A 19096-nucleotide genomic window follows, 5' to 3' on the forward strand; every position below is an offset into this window, starting at 1 on the left:
GCGCCCTGGGCACTTATTATGTCAAATAAGGTAAATGCATTGGGTGGTCAGGCTCAGTGATTTGGTTGATGTCTTGTCATTTTACCCCCGGGATGTGGATCTCTTCACAGTATCAATCACTTGATTGTCTGGTCCATACTCATACGTCATGTAGCTGGAATATGCTGAGTGCAACATTAAACAACAAACAAACTTGTAGCCATATCCGTAAGAACATATACTGATGAGAAGAACTTCAGGAACAGTTCAGGAAGTGTGAGAGAGACTGGTTGCTGTTGCTGATAGTGTTGCTGATAGTGTTGCGTCCTCCAGGATGGTGTGTCTTATTGCCAATGGTTTCAGTTTGTCTGGGAGGCACCCTGATAAAGGAGCCCTTCAAACAGACTTGTGCTTTCAGATATCCTTAATACTCAAACTTGATGCAGGTCATGTTATATTGCATGTTTATACTATATTTGTTGTATTGCATTGTATCATCTAGTAAAGGTGAGCTTCTGCACCTATTGATTATTTCTAAGAAATAAAAATCCTGAAGCAAAATATTTCATAGTTTTTATCCAGACTTGCTTATTATTTTGATTAGTGAGTGAGTTGGGTTTAACAACGCTTTTAACAGTATTCCAGTTACATCACAGTGTGTCAGCCTTAAACAACAAACAAACCACTTTTTGTGTATTCCAACAAAAAGAGATTGACCAGGCGTGGAAGTCTATGGTAGTACCTTAAGACTTTAGCTGTGGTGGTTGGGCTGCTTCTAACATCTTCTAGTTCATACTGGTGTCACTTCGTCCATACAATTTTCCTAGTTGCCATGGTTACTTTGTAGCCTGATACCCATGTCCTCTTCCTAGACTTCTCTTCATGTGGGGTGAACAGGTAGCCCCGTCGTCTCCGGTAATACAGAGTTGCACAAATCAGGTGTGTCAGAAACCTATGATAGAGACTTCAAATCCTGGTTCGCCCAGTTTACGTTTCAGCATCATGCCTGATCGCGTGGATTTCACCAAACCTGGTGTAAAGCGGATTATATTAAGATCTGCATAACTTCCAGGTTTCCTCAGCATCAGGCTGACACACCATGATATAATTTAAATACTTTTCAAACCGGGGTTAAATCCAACTCATTCACTCTCTTAGTGTGAATGATATTTGCTTTACTTGTCGTAGAATGAATACTTTCCACACTGCAGTAGGTACTCCATTTCTATCACTGAAGGTGAGGTGAAGTTGGGATTAACGTCGCGTCTAAGATTATTGCACTTATATAGCGACGTGCATGCACGTGTGTGTGAATGTATGTGTGTGGCTGCTTGTACTAGTCCAGACTGATGCCGATTTATAGTGCTAGCACACTGAGATACCATGCCGCAGTTTAACATGAATACCCCACTCAGACACAGTATACTGACTCCGAGCCGACCAGTCCTTGCTTTAGCACCTTAATACCGAGCGCCGGACAGGGTAACAACAAGTACCATCTTTTAACGTCTTTTGGTATGACGTGGCCGGGGATCGAACCCCGGACCTTCCACTCTCCTGGCGGACGCTCTACCACTAGACCACGGAGGCGGTCTCTATCACTGAAACCAAAAATAACCAGGTTGGCCAGATTAACCAATGCTTGTTAGCAGGAGTAATGATCCTCGCCATCGGGAAACAATCTTCATTTAGCATGCTCTAATAAGCATGGGCAGATGTAACTGGGAACCTAATCTACATCGAAATACCAAGACAAACAATGACGGCGAGTGTTGTAATGAAGCCTGGTCATAATATCTTGGTAATAAATGTCGATATTACCAAGTTGAACCGAACATGTATTAGCATTGTTATTTTAATTGGATGTTTTACTACTGTCGTGGACACAGATAAGCTTCATTATAACGCGTGGCACTACCCGTTTTCTTAATGAACGTACAATGGACTTTGGTCGACTAGAGGAACAAATAACAATGTCGGTTATTTTTTCACCTACATTGTAAATAATTATATTAAAAACATTCTGGAAAGGTATTACTGACTTTTCATGTATTCATGTTTTGCACGTGTTTTCATATATTATTCAGTATATGGCGGACTGTATGTCGCTCTGCAGAGTTACGTCCCTTAACTGCCTGGATTCTCCGATTGCTGGCTCGAATATCAGAGTCGCACCGATTATGAACTTTGGTCAACTATTTGTTTGTTTGTTTGTTGTTTAACGCCGCACTCAGCAATATTCCAGCTATATGGCGGCGGTCTGTAAATAATCGAGTCTGGACCAGACAATCCAGTGATTGACAAAAGCATCGATCCACTCAATTGGGATACGATGACATGCATCAATCAAGTCAGCGAGCCTGAACAACCGATCCTGTTAGTCGCTTCTTACGACAAGCATAGTCGCCTTGTAAAGCAAGCATCAAGCATGGGTTGCTGAAGACGTATTCCAATCCGGACCTTCACGGGTTGCAAGTGTTGAAGTTGGGCGAGAAAATGGCCTGCTGTCATTACCTGTGCTACAGTGTTGTGGTCGGTCATATCACGCACCGTCTTACAAACACACAACCCAAACTCATTTTACGTTCACTTTTTATCACCAAGTCGTTCCAAAATATGACAAATAATCTAGTAATACAAGGAATAAATAGAAACAATGTTCACATTATGTAACAGTGGTGCCAATCACATTAAAAACAGATCTTAGTTCTCGCTATCGCTAAACCAACCTTTGTTTAGCGACAGCGAGAACTCAGATCTGATTTTAATGAGATTGCAGTGGTGCAACAATTCAATCGATTATGACACGGTACGTAATTAAAATTTTGACATTTTTTTTCCCAACAAAAATAGATACAGACAATAAGTCCATTAAACGTCATTTGGGACAAACCCGTATAACGTCAGGACGAGATTTGTAGGTTACACAACCATGCGATTGGTAACGAACACAACTATAACACTTTATCATCACGAAGGAAATTTGGGTTACATCATAACAAGGACTCCACTTCATGACAAACACATGGAAAAATACGTTCGAAGATCACAAATAACATAAGATTCGGCATAAAAAAACGCCCAACAACAGCTGAAGATGCACCACCATAACGTCTTTACATAGGGAACGTTGATTGTTCCCTAACAATAAACAACATCCCATCCCTTTCAAGTGCAAGTGTATCCTATTGAACCTCATGAACCTTCTGTCTATTGTATTGTAGGTAACTTTCTATCTAGTAATAACCTCTTGGGAGATTTTACCTTTTCCAAGTTAGACCTGGTTTTAGCTTACCGTATTCGACGTAATAAGCGCCAAGGGCGCTCTCAAAATTAGAAATAGGGGGCTCTTATTAGAATGTTATTTTGGTGAGAAAAAAAACAGAGTTGAAAGATAAATTTCGTGGTTTATGCTGACAGCCTGAAATGTTTATGTAAGACAGATATATTTTTCCAGAATTAAATGCCCATAATTAAGGGTGCATACAACACACGAGTGCGTATTATACGCGAATAAATAAGTCTTGTGTAAATTGATCAATCGGAAGGGGTGCTAAGTGGGATTGTTCACTAGCCAATATCTTAGCAAATGTCGCCGTGGGTGCTTATTATGTCGAATACGGTATACTTTTCCTTGTTAGACCTGGTATGAGGTTTTCCTTTTTCATAGAGAGACCTGATGATTCGAGTAGCAGATGGAATTTGGACGTCCAATGTTGTAAAATCGAAGACAGAATGAAATGTCTCATTATGGATGACGGGAATCGAACCTGCAACCTCACATATGGTGGTGACTTTTGTAACCCACTGAACCACCGGGACATGTGATGAAAAAATGTTCAATTTTAGATGTCATGACTTAGCTTAGTCTATGCTGAACATGTTTCTCTCGCACGCTTTGATCGCATTCCTTTTATTCCACGACACACTGTATTGTTTTACTATAAGACATCTCGATGTTTTCTTAATTTTGTCGTTTAGACGGTTCATAGGTGAGATAAACACTCTTTCTCGGTTATGGTCGAGGAAATAACACCCGGCTTCGCTACCCGCTCTTACAATGCCGGTACCCTCTTGCCTTGCCTCGGTCTTACTTCCTCGACCACAGTGAAAGTGAGTTGGGTTTTAACGCCGCTTTTAACATTATTCCAGTTACATCACGGCGTGTCAGCCCGAAGTGATGCAGGTCTCGGACGTTTACCACTTCTGTGAAACCCACGAGGACGGGTATGGTGCTGAGAAACCTAGAAACGGGATTCGAACCCACAATCATCGGTTTCTGGCATGCCCAAGGGACGCAACTCTGCACAGCGAATCGCAGCGCCTTAGACGACTGGGCCTGCCTGCCGTTCCCCCTTCTCGACCATAACCTCGGAGTCGATTTGTTTCAAACTGCACGTACATTTGCACCTGATTTACTTATTAGAATTCTTCACTGGAATTTGAGGCCTTCTCCCGTGAGCTCTCTGCTCGTGCAGAATGTGTTTGTCGCAGGTAGATGACCTCTGCGAGAAGGTATCCCAGACTTCCGAGCGCAAACAGAACAAGACACACATACAGCTTGGCTCGCACGCACAACGCACCACCGTAGGCGAAGGTGATTGTGAACCCGATGGCGTTCCAAGTGTGGAAGTTGGCGAACGCTGCTTCTTGTTTCTCGGGGAACATCAGTCCAACCAGAGCTGTGGAAAAGGTACGAATGATTTATTACACATTTATCAATATCCCGACAATAACACCAACAATAGCCAACATATGTCCTAAATTAATGTTCTTAAGGTACAGTAAACTACGGTTATAACGAACACGCTTAAACCGAACTGACGGATATAACGAACCTACTTTTTGGTCCCGACTATTTGCTGTAGTTATGCTGTATATATGCTTGTAACGAACTACGGTTATAACGAACTAAAATTAGTAGTCCCTTTGAGTTCGTTATAACCGTACTTTACTGTATATCGAACGGATACAGAACGACACTTTAACCATGAGTCTATATCCAATGAACGCAAAAAGAGGCGACTTGCATGTAACCTCGTAAACTCATTGGCTAGCTACATGCCACTTAAGACTATATTTAGAGGTTGCACTTGAGGTACCCAGAGACCTATGCTGGTCGTAAGAGGCAACTTAATTAATCGATTGTCAGACTGGGTTGACTGCGCGTCATCGTACCAAGGTAAAGTGGGCATGGTGACCTGCCTCAATTATTTACATGCCGCCGTCATATTGCTGAGCGAGACGTAGATTGACATTTAGTCCAAGACATAAAGTTTGTTTTTTTTTAAATATATATCTACAAAATAAAAATTAGAATCCAAATGGCCAGGGCAATGCTTAATTTTCAGGCCTAGCGCGGAGACAATCTAGACTTGCCCAATCATTCTAGACTTACGTTAGATTTTATTTATTCCCTAGGGTCTGGAAAACAGACTAGCAATAAAGGTAAGTTTAGGTGAAATCGGGTTTACCGAGTTTAATCGTGTTTTCTCTCATATAGCATGTAAGTACGTGTGTGTTTGTGTGTGTGTGTGTGTGTGTGTGTGTGTGTGTGTGTGTGTGCACGCGCTTTCGTTCACGTCAAGATTAATGTCGATTTTATAGTGTTAGCCAACTGAGATATCATGACGCAGTTTAATATATAAACCCCACTCAGACACAGTATACCGACTCCGTGCCGACCAGTCTTTATTTTGTCCCCTAAATGCCGAACCCCAGTCAGGGTAACAAGAAGTACCATGTTTTAACGTCTTTTGGTATGGCGTGGTCCGGGATCGAACCACCGATTCTGTGCTCTCCGGACCGTCCACTAGGCAACGTGGCGTTAAACGACAAACAAGCTTATATGATATTAGAATATCTGGTTAATCTCTTTTTGTTGGAATACGCAAAAAGTGGTTTGTTGGTTTGTTGTTTAACGCCACACTCAGCTATATTCCAGCTCTATGACGGCGGTCTGTAAAATAATCGAGTCTGGTCTAGACAATCCAGTGACTGACATCATGAGCATCGATCTACGCAATTGGGATAAGATGACATGCACACCTTAAGTCATTGAGTCTGACCACCCGATCCAGTTAGTCACCTCTTACGACAAGCATAGTCGCCTTTTACGGCAAGCTTGGGTTGCTGAAGACCTATTCCATCCCGGATCTGCATAAAGTGGGGTGATGTGAGACACACTTACCGTTAAACTGTGTATGGAATATTCCAATAGCAATCCCCCACAGCGAGGGTATGATGAAAATAGGTCCTATGAAGTCGCTCCTTGGTTTCCATAGAACCAACGTCAGGAGCATGGCGGCATTACACACGATACACACACCAAACAACACATACCGCCCAGTGTATTTTGCTGCTTGGCTGGTAACTATGGCAACAAGAGCAGTGACAACGCCATGACACGCCATCACATACCCTACCATGGAGACACCTAGCGAGCAACTGATGAACGCCTGAAACAGAAAAATATGAAACGTCAAAGCCAGAGAATAACCTGTCTCTATTATCTGCCGAAACAGATTCCATCGTGTAAAGGTGAAAATAGCGGTGACATTTCTCACTCCACTGGGATTTGGGGGCTTGAGGGAAAATGTTTATGAAACGGGTCTCGATTTCGTTACGCGATTTTGATTGGACCATGAGGGGCTCGCTGGTCCAGCCTAAATACTACTCCATAATTTCAGCCTTGTTCGGCAAGGGTGGAAACTGAACTTTAAGAGTCAGTTAACTCCCTTGCCTCGGGAGGATGGGGGGAAAAGTCATGTAATTTTACTCCGGTTTAAGCAATGGTCCAGCAACAGAGGACACCATCACTAGCTTCATGTTCTACAAGAATCGACCGCCTCCGTGGACTAGTGGTAGAGCGTCCGCCCGGAGAGCGTCGTACAAAAAGACGTTAAAAGATGGTACTTGTTGTTAACCTGTCTGGCGCTCGGCATTAAGGGGCCAAAAAAAGGACTGGTCGGCTCGGAGTCAGTATACTGTGTCTGAGTGAGTGAGTTGGGTTTAACGCCGCTTTTAACAGTATTCCAGTTATATCACGGCGTGTCAGCTTAATGTAGGAGGAAAGCTCGAAGTGATGCAGGTCTTAGACGTTTACCACTTCGGTGAAACCCACGAGCACGGGTATGGTGCTGACAAACCTAGAAACATAATCGGGGCGAACCGGGATTCGAACCCACAATCATAGGTTTGTGGCGTGCCCAAGGGACGCAACTCTGCACAGCGAATCGCGGCGCCTTAGACGACTGGCCCACCCGTGCCCCCCTATACTGTGTCTGAGTGGGGTATTCATGTTAAACTGCGGCGTGGTATCTCAGTGAGCTAGCACTAGTCCGGACTAGTACAAACAGCCACACAAACACACACACGTAGATGCACGTCGCTATATAAGTGCAATAATCTTGGATGCGACGTTAAACCCCATTTCACCTCACCTTCTACAAGAATCCTAAATTCTGACAGAAAATTGAAGTGTTGTGTCTGTAGCATAAATTACTGGAAATTTGTTACGATTATTTTAAATGAACGTCCAGTAACGCGTGTGTTACCTGACTTTAAATTACAGCTTCAAAGTGACAAAATTCTGCGTATTAGATTTTAAACAGTCAAAAAATTATAAAAATAAAACAACCCCAAAAGGTTTCACGGAAATGTTATGCAGTTCATTCGTAATACATCTTTTACTTTGTGCTGAGGTATCCGTGCTGACCTACTACGAACCTAGCCGGATCATTCATACCACACATAGTCCCTGTAGCCTGTACATTCGTAATGCACCTGCTTAGAATTAATGCACGGGCTTAAAATTTGCATTGCAGAAAGTAGGTCAGTGAACTGTCAATTCGTTACAAATGATCTACAGTTGAAACAACAGAGTGACCCCACAGCTTTTGTAGTTCTTACAATCAAACAACCCTCTACACAAAGATGTGTAACAGTCAAAAAAGACATTAGTGATAATACTTGGTTAGTTTAATAAGAACTTCGGATTCATAAGCATGCACAACGTGGGTTGGTTGGTTTGTTGTTTAACGCCGCACTCAGCTATATTCCAGCTATATGACGGCGGTCTGTAAAGATAATCAAGTGATTAATATCATGAGCATCGATCCACGCAATTGGGATGCGATGACATGCATCAACCAAGTCAGCAAGCCTGACCATCCGATCCCGTGAGTCGCCTCTTACGACAAGCATAGTCGCCTTTTACGGCAAGCATGGGTTGCTGAAGACCTATTCTACCCCGGATCTTCACAGGTCTGGAACTTACTACTTGTACTTGTCCAGATTAATGCCAATGTTATAGTTCTAGCCCACCGAGATAGTTTAACATGGATACCCCACTCAGAGACCTTATACTACTCCGAGACGACCAGTCCTTGTTTTAGCCCCTTATACCCGAGTGCCAGGCAGAGTAACAAATACCGTCTGTTGGTATGGCGCGGCCGGAGATCGAACCCCGGATCTTCCGCTCTCCGGGCGGACGCTCTACCACTAGACAACGCGGGCGGTCTCAAAAAACGAATTTCTAAGGCTGTGTTACCTTCGTGTAGTCTGCAAAGAGGATGCCCTGGCTCATGGCCGAGGACAAGAAGAACATGACGAGGAGAAGCAGTTTGGGATCCGACAAGGCCGTGAACCAGGACAACAGCGTGCGCCCCATACCCAGGGGCTGTTCGGTGCTGTCTTCCGAGGTCGGAGTCTTTTGGAACGGGGGCAGAAAAAGCAACGTGAGGACCAACGCAATGACGTCACACGCCAGAAAAATCCCAAGGAGAGTGTACACTATGTGCGGTTCCGGCTCAGCAAGCTCCGTCGTTGTGTTACCGGAAGTGGGGCAGTCGTCTGCTCCACAAATCTGGGTCACGTTGTCGGAGTCTGTGAGAGAACCTTGTTTGAGCACGAGAGAGGAAATGAGGTTACCCGTAACTTGCGTGCATTCATAACACATAAAGAACACACCGTTCAGTTTGGATAAAACAGCATGAAGTTTCTCTCCTGAAATCTTAGACAGGCGCATACCGCTAGCGGTGATGTATAATCCCTGAGATGTCCACATAGGTCCCGCTATAGCCCCGAGCAGGATGGATGCAGGGATAAGGGTGGCCCACGTGGGGTAGAAGTTGCTGGCTGTGTACACACAGTGACACACCCACGCTATCACAAGGGTCCACTTGGGTCCCACCAGACGTATGAAGGGCGGTGTGAGGATGCCGGATAGGATGACGGTCCCGTACAGACAGGCTAGCGACACCACCCCTAGTCCCTGTTCCTGGTTCAGACTGCTCTGTAGACTCTGCAGGGCGAGGTAGGCGGTGTACGCTGACATGAACGATGCCGACACCACCAACGTCTCTCGCCAGGACGACCAGAAGCTCTCGCCGCTAGGCGTCTCTTCTCGCGTTTCAAGGTCATCCTGTTTTTTGTTCTTGAAGAGGAGAATTCCGTTTTCAGCCATATCTGTGTTGTTAGGTCACGCCTGAAACACAAATATTTAAAAACAACTTAGGAAAACATTTCCTGATATAGAGTTTAAACATTTTCGAGGATTCTGACTCGGTGTGGTCCCCATCCTTGTTGTCAGAGCTAATTAAATTGGGGCTTGGATCTTAAGGACTATTATTAAAGACTGACTGGTATAAAATGCAATAATTTTGAACGCGACAATTTCACACCACCTCACCTTGTAGGTAAATATGTCGCACACAAAACCGACAACCATCCTCGTTAATCAAGGTTAGTATATCTCAATTCTGTATTTTTGTGATATATACCCTGGGCTGAGAACCTTTAGAAATGACATCTTCACCCCACCTTTCATTAACTTCGCACAGAATGTCTCTCGCCCTTGAGGTTAATATGATTGGATATCCGTCTTTAGCGTTGTATCGGACTCAACACAAATTATTTTACCAAATGGGTCAAGTGAATTTAACATATAATAGAATAGAAATTTAATACAGAAATGTTTCTTCAGTATTTCGGTATTTGAATGAAGTCGTAGTCACGTGACTCACCGGACATTAGCTAAGTTTACGTGTAGAAATCTTGTAGAAAATGTGTTTGATGCGGATAGCTACAGACTTATAGAATTTATTTCATTTGAGTTTTCGGTTTTGTTTGTTTTTGGTTTAGTTGATATCGTTAGCATAGTCGCCTAGCATGGCTTGCTGAAGACCTATTCTCACCCGTATCTCCACGGGTTTCATTTGAGTGAAATAAATTGTAAATTACTTGGCGATTTACGTATTTATCTTCTAGATTTAGTCGATCAGCCTTCGTTACAACACTCGCCATCATCGTTTGTCTTGGTATTTCGATGTAGATTAGGTCCCCAGTTACATCAGACAATGCTTGTTTGAGCATGCTGAATGAAGATTGTTTCCCCATGGCGAGGATCATTACTCCTGCTAACAAGCATTGGTTAATCTGGCCAACCTGGTTATTTTAGGTTTCAGTGATAGAGACCGCCTTCGTGGTCTAGTGGTAGAGCGTCCGCCCGGAGAGTGAAAGGTCCGGGGTTCGATCCCGGGCCACGTCATACAAAAAGACTTTAAAAAGATGGTACTTGTTGTTACCCTGTCTGGCGCTGGGCATTAAGGGGCTAAAACAAGGACTGGTTGGCTCGGAGTCAGTATTCTGTGTCTGAGTGGGGTATTCATGTTAAACTGCGGCATGGTATCTCAGTGAGCTAGCACTATAAATCGGCATCAGTCCGGACTAGTACAAGCAGCCACACAAACACACACACGTGCATGCACGTCGCTATATCAGTGCAATAATTTTGGACGCGACGTTAAACCCAATTTCACCTAACCTCACCTTGATGTGGTAGATATTTATTTAATTGGGAAGCAAAGGCAACATGCATCAACATGACATGAAAGTTATTAATAAACCCAGATTTACAATATAAATGTTATTTGAATAGTCTATGTCTTTGATATTCATAATAAATGGTATTTTTAGACAAAGTAAAGATATTCTGAAGTGAGTGAGTATGGTTTTACGCAGCTTTTACCAATATATTCGAGCAATGTCACGGCGAGGGACACCACAAATGGGCTTCACACATTGTACCTATGTGGGGTATTGAACCCGGGCCTTTGGCGTGACGAGAGAACGCTTTAACCACTAGGCTTTAACCGCCCAACGCCGCTATAAACAGCATTTCAGTTAACTTATATCATGGCGTGATTAAATGGAAGCATAGTGTGAAAGAACATACCTTTAAATTCTGAACAACCTTGAACGAGAACATCAACGAGTCTTTATTTACAGAAGAAACAAATTCTAACTTATCCCCAACACTTTGGGCACTCCAAAGCAGATGTAATACACTGGATGACCGAGGATCTAACTCGGGTGACGACTGGCGTATGAAATATGTTTTCTGACACGAATATTAATCACAATCAGGAAATCCCTACACATAATATTCCGGACCACGCTGTCGCTGCTATCTGAACATTAAAAATGATATCTTATCTATACTTTAATATACTGGCAACCTTACGCAGCAAATGTTTGTGGCAGTTTATTACGTCACATCGTGTCCTAAATATACTTACATAATATAAACAACCCCACTTTTTAAAGAGATATGTTTTAACTTTCCATGACACCAAAAACTGATAACATTATGTACTCGTGAAAGCGTTAAGTGAGGTGAGGTGAAATGGGGTTTAACGTCACGCCCAAGATGATTGCACTTATATAGCGACGTGCATGTACTTGTATGGGTTTGTGTGGCTGCTTGTACTAGTCCGGACTGATGCCGATTTATAGTACTAGCTCACTGAGATACCATGCTGCAGTTTAACATGAATATCCCACTCAGACACAGTACACTGACTCCGAGCCAACCAGTCCTTGTTTTAGCCCCTTAATGCCGAGCACCAGACAGGGTAACAACAAGTACCATCTTTTAACGTCTTTTGGTATGACGCGGCCGGGGATCGAACCCCGGACCTTCCGCTCTCCGGGCGGACGCTCTACCACTAGACCACGGAGCCGGTCGAAAACGTTATGGATCATCCGATATTTTTCATAATAGTGTAGTTAATGTCATGACATGGTAATATGAATGACTGGTGGGCCTTAACTGTTTTTAGTGGTATATGTCAAATGTATATTTAAATATTACATTACATATCTGATTATCAATGTCAGAGGACCGCCTCCGTGGTCTAGAGGTAAAGCAGAACGGAAGGTCCGGGGTTCAATTCCCGGCTGCGTCATACCAAAAGACGTTAAAGGATGGTACTTGTTGTTACCCTGTGTGGCGCTCGGCATTAAGGGCCTAAGACGAGGACTAGTCGGCATATTGTGTCTGAGTTGGGTATGTTCAATCTGCGGCATGGTATTTCAGTGGGCTAGCACTATAAATTCGGCAGCAGTACGGACTAGTACAAGCAGCCACACACACACACGTGCGTGCACGTCGCCATATAAGTGAAATTATTTTGGGTGCGACGTCAGTTCCCATTTCACCTCACCTCACCCTATCAAGAAGGCGACTATGCTTGTCGTAAGGGGCGACTAACGGTATCGGGTGGTCAGGCTCGCTGACTTTGTTAAAGCATGTCATCGTATCGATGGTCATGATGTCAATCACTGGACTATCTGGTCTAGACACGATTATTTACAGACCGCCGTCATAGGTCTTGAATATTGCTGAGTGCGGCGTTAAACAACAAACAAACAACAGAAGTTGAGTTGTATATTAGTTTCATAGTTTTCATGTGCGACACAGTACACAAGTCATAGACATAGGACTACAAAATGGTTCACGCTGCGTTTTCGAGTATTTCCAAATGTCAAAAAAATCATTCCTAACACATCCTAGTCATTGTAAAAACATGTTGTTTCCAAATGTGTTCGAAATATTAATGTCATCAAGATGATCAGTGCCCACTTGCACAAAGCGATCTTAGCGATAAGATGATCGTAACTCCAATACTTTCACATAGGCTTACAATAGCCGTAGCACTAAGATCGCTTTGTGCAAGTGGGCCCACGACGGACCGTACATAGTCAAGTGTGGGCCACAGAAAACCAATGGTGGACAAAGTGGACATTATAAGCAGCGTCCCAATTGCGTGGATCGATGCTCATCATATCAATCACTGGATTGTCTACTCAGTTATTTACAGACTGCCGTCACAGAGCTGGATTGTTGCTGAGTGCGTTGACACGCAACCAACCAAGTCACCATGCCGAAACCCCTGTTCCATTTGGCCCTCCACAAGCAGCATAGGTTGCTGAGACATCTGAACCAAATGTTGTGAGCTTTAAATTATATGAGAGAGGATTTGGATATTTTGGACCCATCCAGTGTTCGAAATAGACATCGGCCCGTAGGCCCGAGGCTGCCAGATTTGTTCTCGGGCTGATAGTTTTAAATTTCAGCAATTTTATTTATTTAAGTAATGTTATAAACAGAGAATATCTCCCGAGTGTCTTTTGATGTCAAATATATCAACACGAGTTGATAAACTCCGAGGCTTAAATGTAGATATCGCTTTATCTCACCCAAGCGATATCTCCTGTGGGAGCCAGTTTGGGATGATAAACATAACTTTCATATGCAAAAAAAGTAGGATATTAGACATTTCAAATGGTGAATGACGTGTCCTCGCATAGATGTCTCACAAGCTGATAATTTCCTTATAAATGTAGGCTTCATCTTCCACCACAGTCTGTGGCAGTAAAGTCTTCCGGTGGACTGGTTATGTTTTGTAATTTATATTGCAAGAGTATGTCGCCCTGCTTCAGCTAAAATGTAAGGGCCTACAGTTTTATCCGCCTACATTTTTTTTTTCAAAAAAAACGTGCTAGCCCTTAAGGCTCTCAGTTTACTCTGCTGAGTTTCAGACACTCGACCCATCCCTATTAAAAATGTTGGATCCGCCCTTGATGTTACGTAATTAACACAACGTCTCCATGTGTTGATCAAGGATGATACTCACTGAACGTTATATTGTATAACACCGAGTCACTGCACAGACACATCCGCCTACAAGTGAATGGTAAATAACTCACCTCCGTATTGTGTGAACCTTCCTCGAGCTTTAGTGACACGACACTGTGACTGAAGATCACTGTACACTTCCTTGTGTAGTTTAAATCAATGCCCATCGTACGTAGTTTCACGGACAACGCGTGGCCGTATCGATCCCGTTGCGTTACTGACACACCTGCTCGTTATTTTCGTGGCTTACTTTGATTGGCTTATTTACTGCTTGTTTGCCGGCGAATGACATATGTTACTTCCCGTGTTCGTGCATGCGGTTTCATTCATGACCAACCAGAAGAAAAAGCGCCGATTAAAGCTCTCTGCCATCGACAGATTATCCTTGGGCCACGTGTAATACAATCCTCATAAGTTTACGGCAGGCAACGTACATTACTGCGTGTGTGTTACAGGTGTTCGTTTGTTTGTATTTCTTTATGGTTTAACGCGGCGGTCTGGAAACAATAACAATAATAAGACCGGGTAGCCTAGTGGTTAAAGCGTTCGCTCGTTACGCCGAAGACCCGGGTTCGATTCCCGACATGGGTACAATGTGTGAAGCCCATTTCTGGTGTCCCCCGCCGTGATATTGCTGGAATATTGCTAAAAGCGGCGTAAAACCATACTCACTCACGCATAGTAGGGGTGGTCAGACTTGGTTTTTTGCTTGTCATTGCACCCGGCCGCGTTGGTACTTGCTCAAAGACCCGTGAAGATCCGAGGAAGAATAGGTCTTCAGCAACTCATGCTTGCCATAAAAGGCGACTTTGTGGTAAGAGGCGACTAACGGGATCTGGTGGTCAGTCGCTGACTTGGTTGATGAGTGAGTGAGTGAGTGAGTATGGTTTTACGCCGCTTTTAGGAACATTCCAGCAATATCAGGACGGGGGACACCACAAATTGGCTTCACACTTTGTTCCCATGTCGGGAATCGAACCCGGGTCTTCGGCGTGACGAGCGAACGCTTTAACCCCTAGGCTACCCGACCGCCCCGACTTGGTTGATGCATGTCATCGTATCCCAATTGCGTGGATCGATGCTCATGATATCAATCACTTGTTGTCTGGTCCAGACTCGATTATTTAGAGACCGCCGTCATATAGCTGGAATTTTGCTGAGTGCGGCGTTAAACAATAAAAAAAATAACACACAAACAAACTTGCTCATAATATCAATCATTGGATTTTCTTGATCAGATTCGATTATATAATGGCCGTCCTGTAACTAAAATGCGGCGTTATATCGAAAGACTACAAAGTAACCGCCATACCAACATCCTCATAATCAAGTTGGGGGCACGGGTGGCCCAGTCGTCTAAGGCGCCGCGATTCGCTGTGCAGAGTTGCGTCACTTGGGCACGCCAGAAACCTAGGATTGTGGGTTCGAATCCCGGTTCGCCCCGATTATGTTTTTAGGTTTGTCAGCACCATACCCGTGCTCGTGGGTTTCACCGAAGTGGTAAACGTCCGAGACCTGTATCACTTCAGGCTTTCCTCCCACATTAAGCTGACACGCCGTGATATAACTGGAATACTGTTAAAATCAGCGTAAAACCCAACTCACTCACTCATAATCAAGTTAAATTCCGCTACACGCTCCATTAATTAAGTGTTCATAGTTAAGGTAAAATGGTGTTGAACATCAAGATTAATCGACGTGTGCTACTATGCTGCACTAGTTAAACATGAATACCCCACTCAGACACAGTATACCGACTCAGAGCCGACTAGTCCTTGTTTTAGCCCCTTAATGCCGAGTGTCAAGCAGGGTAATAACAAGTACCTTATTTTAACGTCTTTTTGAATGACGCGGCCATGGAATCGAACCACTCTCCGGCAGACGCTCTATCCACTAGACCACGGAGGCGATCCAAAATGTTTATAATTATGTTATATGCACACACGACATCCTAAACGCTATCCCTAAATGTCTCACAGTATAAAAGGTTCTACAAAATTACGTTCTTAATCACTACATGCAGCCAACCACATACTTACTGCGTGAAACACGTCGGGCGAGATGCTTGTTCAACACATGCAAGACTGTTATCAACGTGGAGTTTGAAGTAAATTCATGTTGAATAATTCGTAATTTTGCACTCTACAACCCCTCCTCAACAGAGAGTACAGTTCAAAGGTTCCCTTCTAAGCGGGTAGCGTATTGTGCATGAATCGATAGAGAACAAATGACATACCGTATCGTAAACTGTTGATCAATTAGCATGACTCGGCAAATCTCGTTCACTGAAAATGTGCTGTTGAGTTACTCGAGGTGCGTAACAAGTGCACATGACCGGCAGTCATTCGGAGCACACCCACTGACACACGGTGTTGTTGCGAGGGGAGGGCGCTGCAATGCAATGGGGGATGTTTTTAAGAGTTCGTTCGTGCCGCACGTGCCTCTCGCGTTTGTCTGGTGACAGGACGCGTCACGCTCTAATCTACAATCGACGTATCCTGTTGAAACGGTATTCACGGATTGCGGTAACCCGGTGAACGATTTGATATGGCAAACACATCGGGTCTTCCTGACAACTACTCCTGAAAATTTGATGTGATGCATAAATATATACTGTCTACTTGACCCATACTAACAAACCACTCCATAGCGAATTATTTAGGAAAGGAGAACCATTTTGTTGTCAAGGAACACGTATAAATTAGAGCTAAGTGCCGAACAAAAGTGTGCAGTGTGCCAAGAAATATCTTTAAAACGATCCACCGCACCCCCACCCCACAAAATCCCGAAAACAATCCATAATACCAAATACCATATAATCGTTCTCATTTCTCACCCCTGAATCCCGAATACAACTTTAACACAAATCATAAATGACTTGAGAAAAAGGGTGCGATTTGAAGTTAAATTACAGAAAGAAAATAATATCGGCAAAATATAATAATAATATAAATATTTTTTTACGAACAACATAATCTTTTTCAAAATCTTGAATCTGCGTACAAAATACAGTTATATTTGCGTCACTGTAGAGTTCCGAATACCCTCGAAATCCAGCCAATCAAATAGCGCACATAGTCACAATGGATCACTGCACATAAGAGTGAGTGAGTTGGGTTTAACGCCACTTTTAACAGTATTCCAGTTATATCACGGCGTGTCAGCTTAATGTGGGAGGAAAGCCTGAAGTGATGAAGGTCTCAGGCGTTTACCACTTCGGTGAAACCCACGAGCACGGGTATGGTGCTGACAATCCTAAAAACATAATCGGGGCAAACCGGGATTTGAACCCACAATCATAGTTTTCTGGCGTGCCTAACTCTGCACAGCGAATCGCGGCGCCTTAGACGACTGGGCCACCCGTGCCACCCAAATAGCGTTTGGGCTTTTCATACATACACCACGTAAAAAAACAATATACGTGCAAAGAAAAAATGTCAATATTACAAAATGTGAAGGATGCATTATGTGATTTAGCCAAAGACATAATTAAGGTACTGTCGGACACAGAATTAAATTCTTTTTTTTTTGCCTATTTTTCCAAAAGTATTTTTTTCTTTCACCAATCATGGACTATCTATTGAACAAAGTTGTTACTACCTTTGAATCGGAATAGATGGACAAGGAGAACAGGACGATTTGAAGGATAAACATATGGTCAAATTTAGAGTGTGAACTATTAAGGTTTAAAGGAACAATACAGAAACAAGCTTTAACGATATGTAAATTTGATGATGGGAAAATATAAAAAAGGTTACACAAATTTTCTCATGATTCCCATGTGGTCAAAAATTTAAAAATACATACAGATGTTTTTAATGCATAGATTTCAATCTTGAATTTATTTATTATCATACGATTACCCTTTAAGTAAACACACGCTGCTGCTTAATCTTGGATAGCTATGCATGTTATTGATCCCAATTGCGTGGATCGATGCTCATGATGTCAGTCACTGGATTGTCTGGTCCAGACGCGATTATTTTTTCAGACCGCCGACATATAGCTGGAATATTGGTGAGTGTGGCGTTAAACAACAAACAAACAAACAAACACGTACTTCCCGGACCCGTGAAGAGCCGGGTTACTTTTTGGTCCTCAGCAACCCCTGCTTGCCGTAAAAGGCGACTATGCTTGTCGTAAGAGGCGGCTAATGGATCGAGTGGTCATGGTCGCTGACTTTGTTGATGCGTGTCATCGTTTCCCAATTGCGTTGATTGATGCTCATGATGTCAATCAATGGATTGTATGGTCCAGACGCGATTATTTACATAAAAGCTGAAATATTGAAATATTAAACTAAATCAGTGTTTGGAGTGCTTTTTAATCCCTCAAAAAGCAGAGACAAGTTTATGTTTAAAGTATCAACACAATGTAACAACAATATTTTATTACATCTACCTTTTCAATTATGTTTGCTGTGGTCCTGTATAAAAGAACCCGGTTGAAAGCTTTTGTATATTTTTTATTTCGAGCTTCAGATCAAGTCTGGCCGAAACATTGCCCTAAATATCTCTACGCTTGATACTTGAAAAGCACCTGCTCGCACATTAATAACGAGTGTTTGTCAAACAAACACCCTTAAGACAAGCAAGCTATCAGAAAACACTAGAAGTCCTCTTGGTGGAACCTGTGACGGAGGACTTATTAACTATGTGAAAGTTAGATCGCTCGGACTCTCGGGTTTAATTTGTTAAATAGTTTGGGGCGTAACTAACCATTTCCACGAGTAGAGCTACAGGGGCGTAACTAACAATTTCCACGAGTAGAGCTACAGGGGCGTAACTAACAATTTCCACGAGTAGAGCTAAAGGGGCGTAACTAACCATTTCCACGAGTAGAGCTACAGGGGCGTAACTAACCATTTCCACGAGTAGAGCTACAGGGGCGTAACTAACAATTTCCACGAGTAGAGCTACATGGGCGTAACCAACAATGTCCACGAGTAGAGCTACATGGGCGTAACCAACAATTTCCACGAGTAGAGCTACTGGGGCATAACTAACAATTTCCACGAGTAGAGCTCAAGGGGCGTAACTAACCATTTCCACGAGTAGAGCTACATGGGCGTAACTAACAATTTCCACGAGTAGAGCTACAGGGGCGTAACTAACAATTTCCACGAGTAGAGCTACA

General features: G+C 43.2%; 1 protein-coding gene across 3 annotated transcripts; it reads right to left on the minus strand.

Moving 5' to 3' along the window:
- Positions 1–3782: 3782 nt before the first annotated feature.
- LOC124153009 (protein unc-93 homolog A-like) lies at positions 3783–16463 on the minus strand. Of its 3 annotated transcripts, none has more exons than XM_046526100.2 (4): positions 16197–16463; positions 8531–9466; positions 6170–6437; positions 3783–4661 (listed from the first exon to the last, which is right to left on the minus strand). In XM_046526100.2, exons 2-4 carry the CDS (start codon positions 9443–9445, stop codon positions 4402–4404), a joined length of 1443 nt encoding a protein of 480 aa, XP_046382056.2. In that variant the 5' UTR covers positions 9446–9466; positions 16197–16463; the 3' UTR covers positions 3783–4401. The 3 variants fall into 3 exon arrangements, with proteins under 3 accessions (XP_046382056.2, XP_046382058.2, XP_046382057.2); XM_046526102.2 differs by lacking the exon at positions 16197–16463 and adding an exon at positions 16000–16149; XM_046526101.2 differs by lacking the exon at positions 16197–16463 and adding an exon at positions 14032–14210.
- Positions 16464–19096: the final 2633 nt, after the last annotated feature.

The sequence above is a fragment of the Haliotis rufescens genome, unplaced genomic scaffold (assembly GCF_023055435.1).
Source record: "Haliotis rufescens isolate VD_foot unplaced genomic scaffold, xgHalRufe1.0.p SCAF_21, whole genome shotgun sequence".
NCBI classification, from domain to species: Eukaryota; Metazoa; Mollusca; class Gastropoda; order Lepetellida; family Haliotidae; genus Haliotis; species Haliotis rufescens.

Excerpts from the sequence above, each read along its gene's own strand:
- LOC124153009 (XM_046526100.2), bottom strand. The coding sequence starts at position 9,445 with ATGGCTGAAAACGGAATTCTCCTCTTCAAGAACAAAAAACAGGATGAC. Across the intron at positions 6,438-8,530 it reads TCTTTGCAGACTACACGAAG|GCGTTCATCAGTTGCTCGCT; the intron begins GTAACACAGCCT and ends TTTCTGTTTCAG. Across the intron at positions 4,662-6,169 it reads ATTCCATACACAGTTTAACG|CTCTGGTTGGACTGATGTTC; the intron begins GTAAGTGTGTCT and ends CCTTTTCCACAG.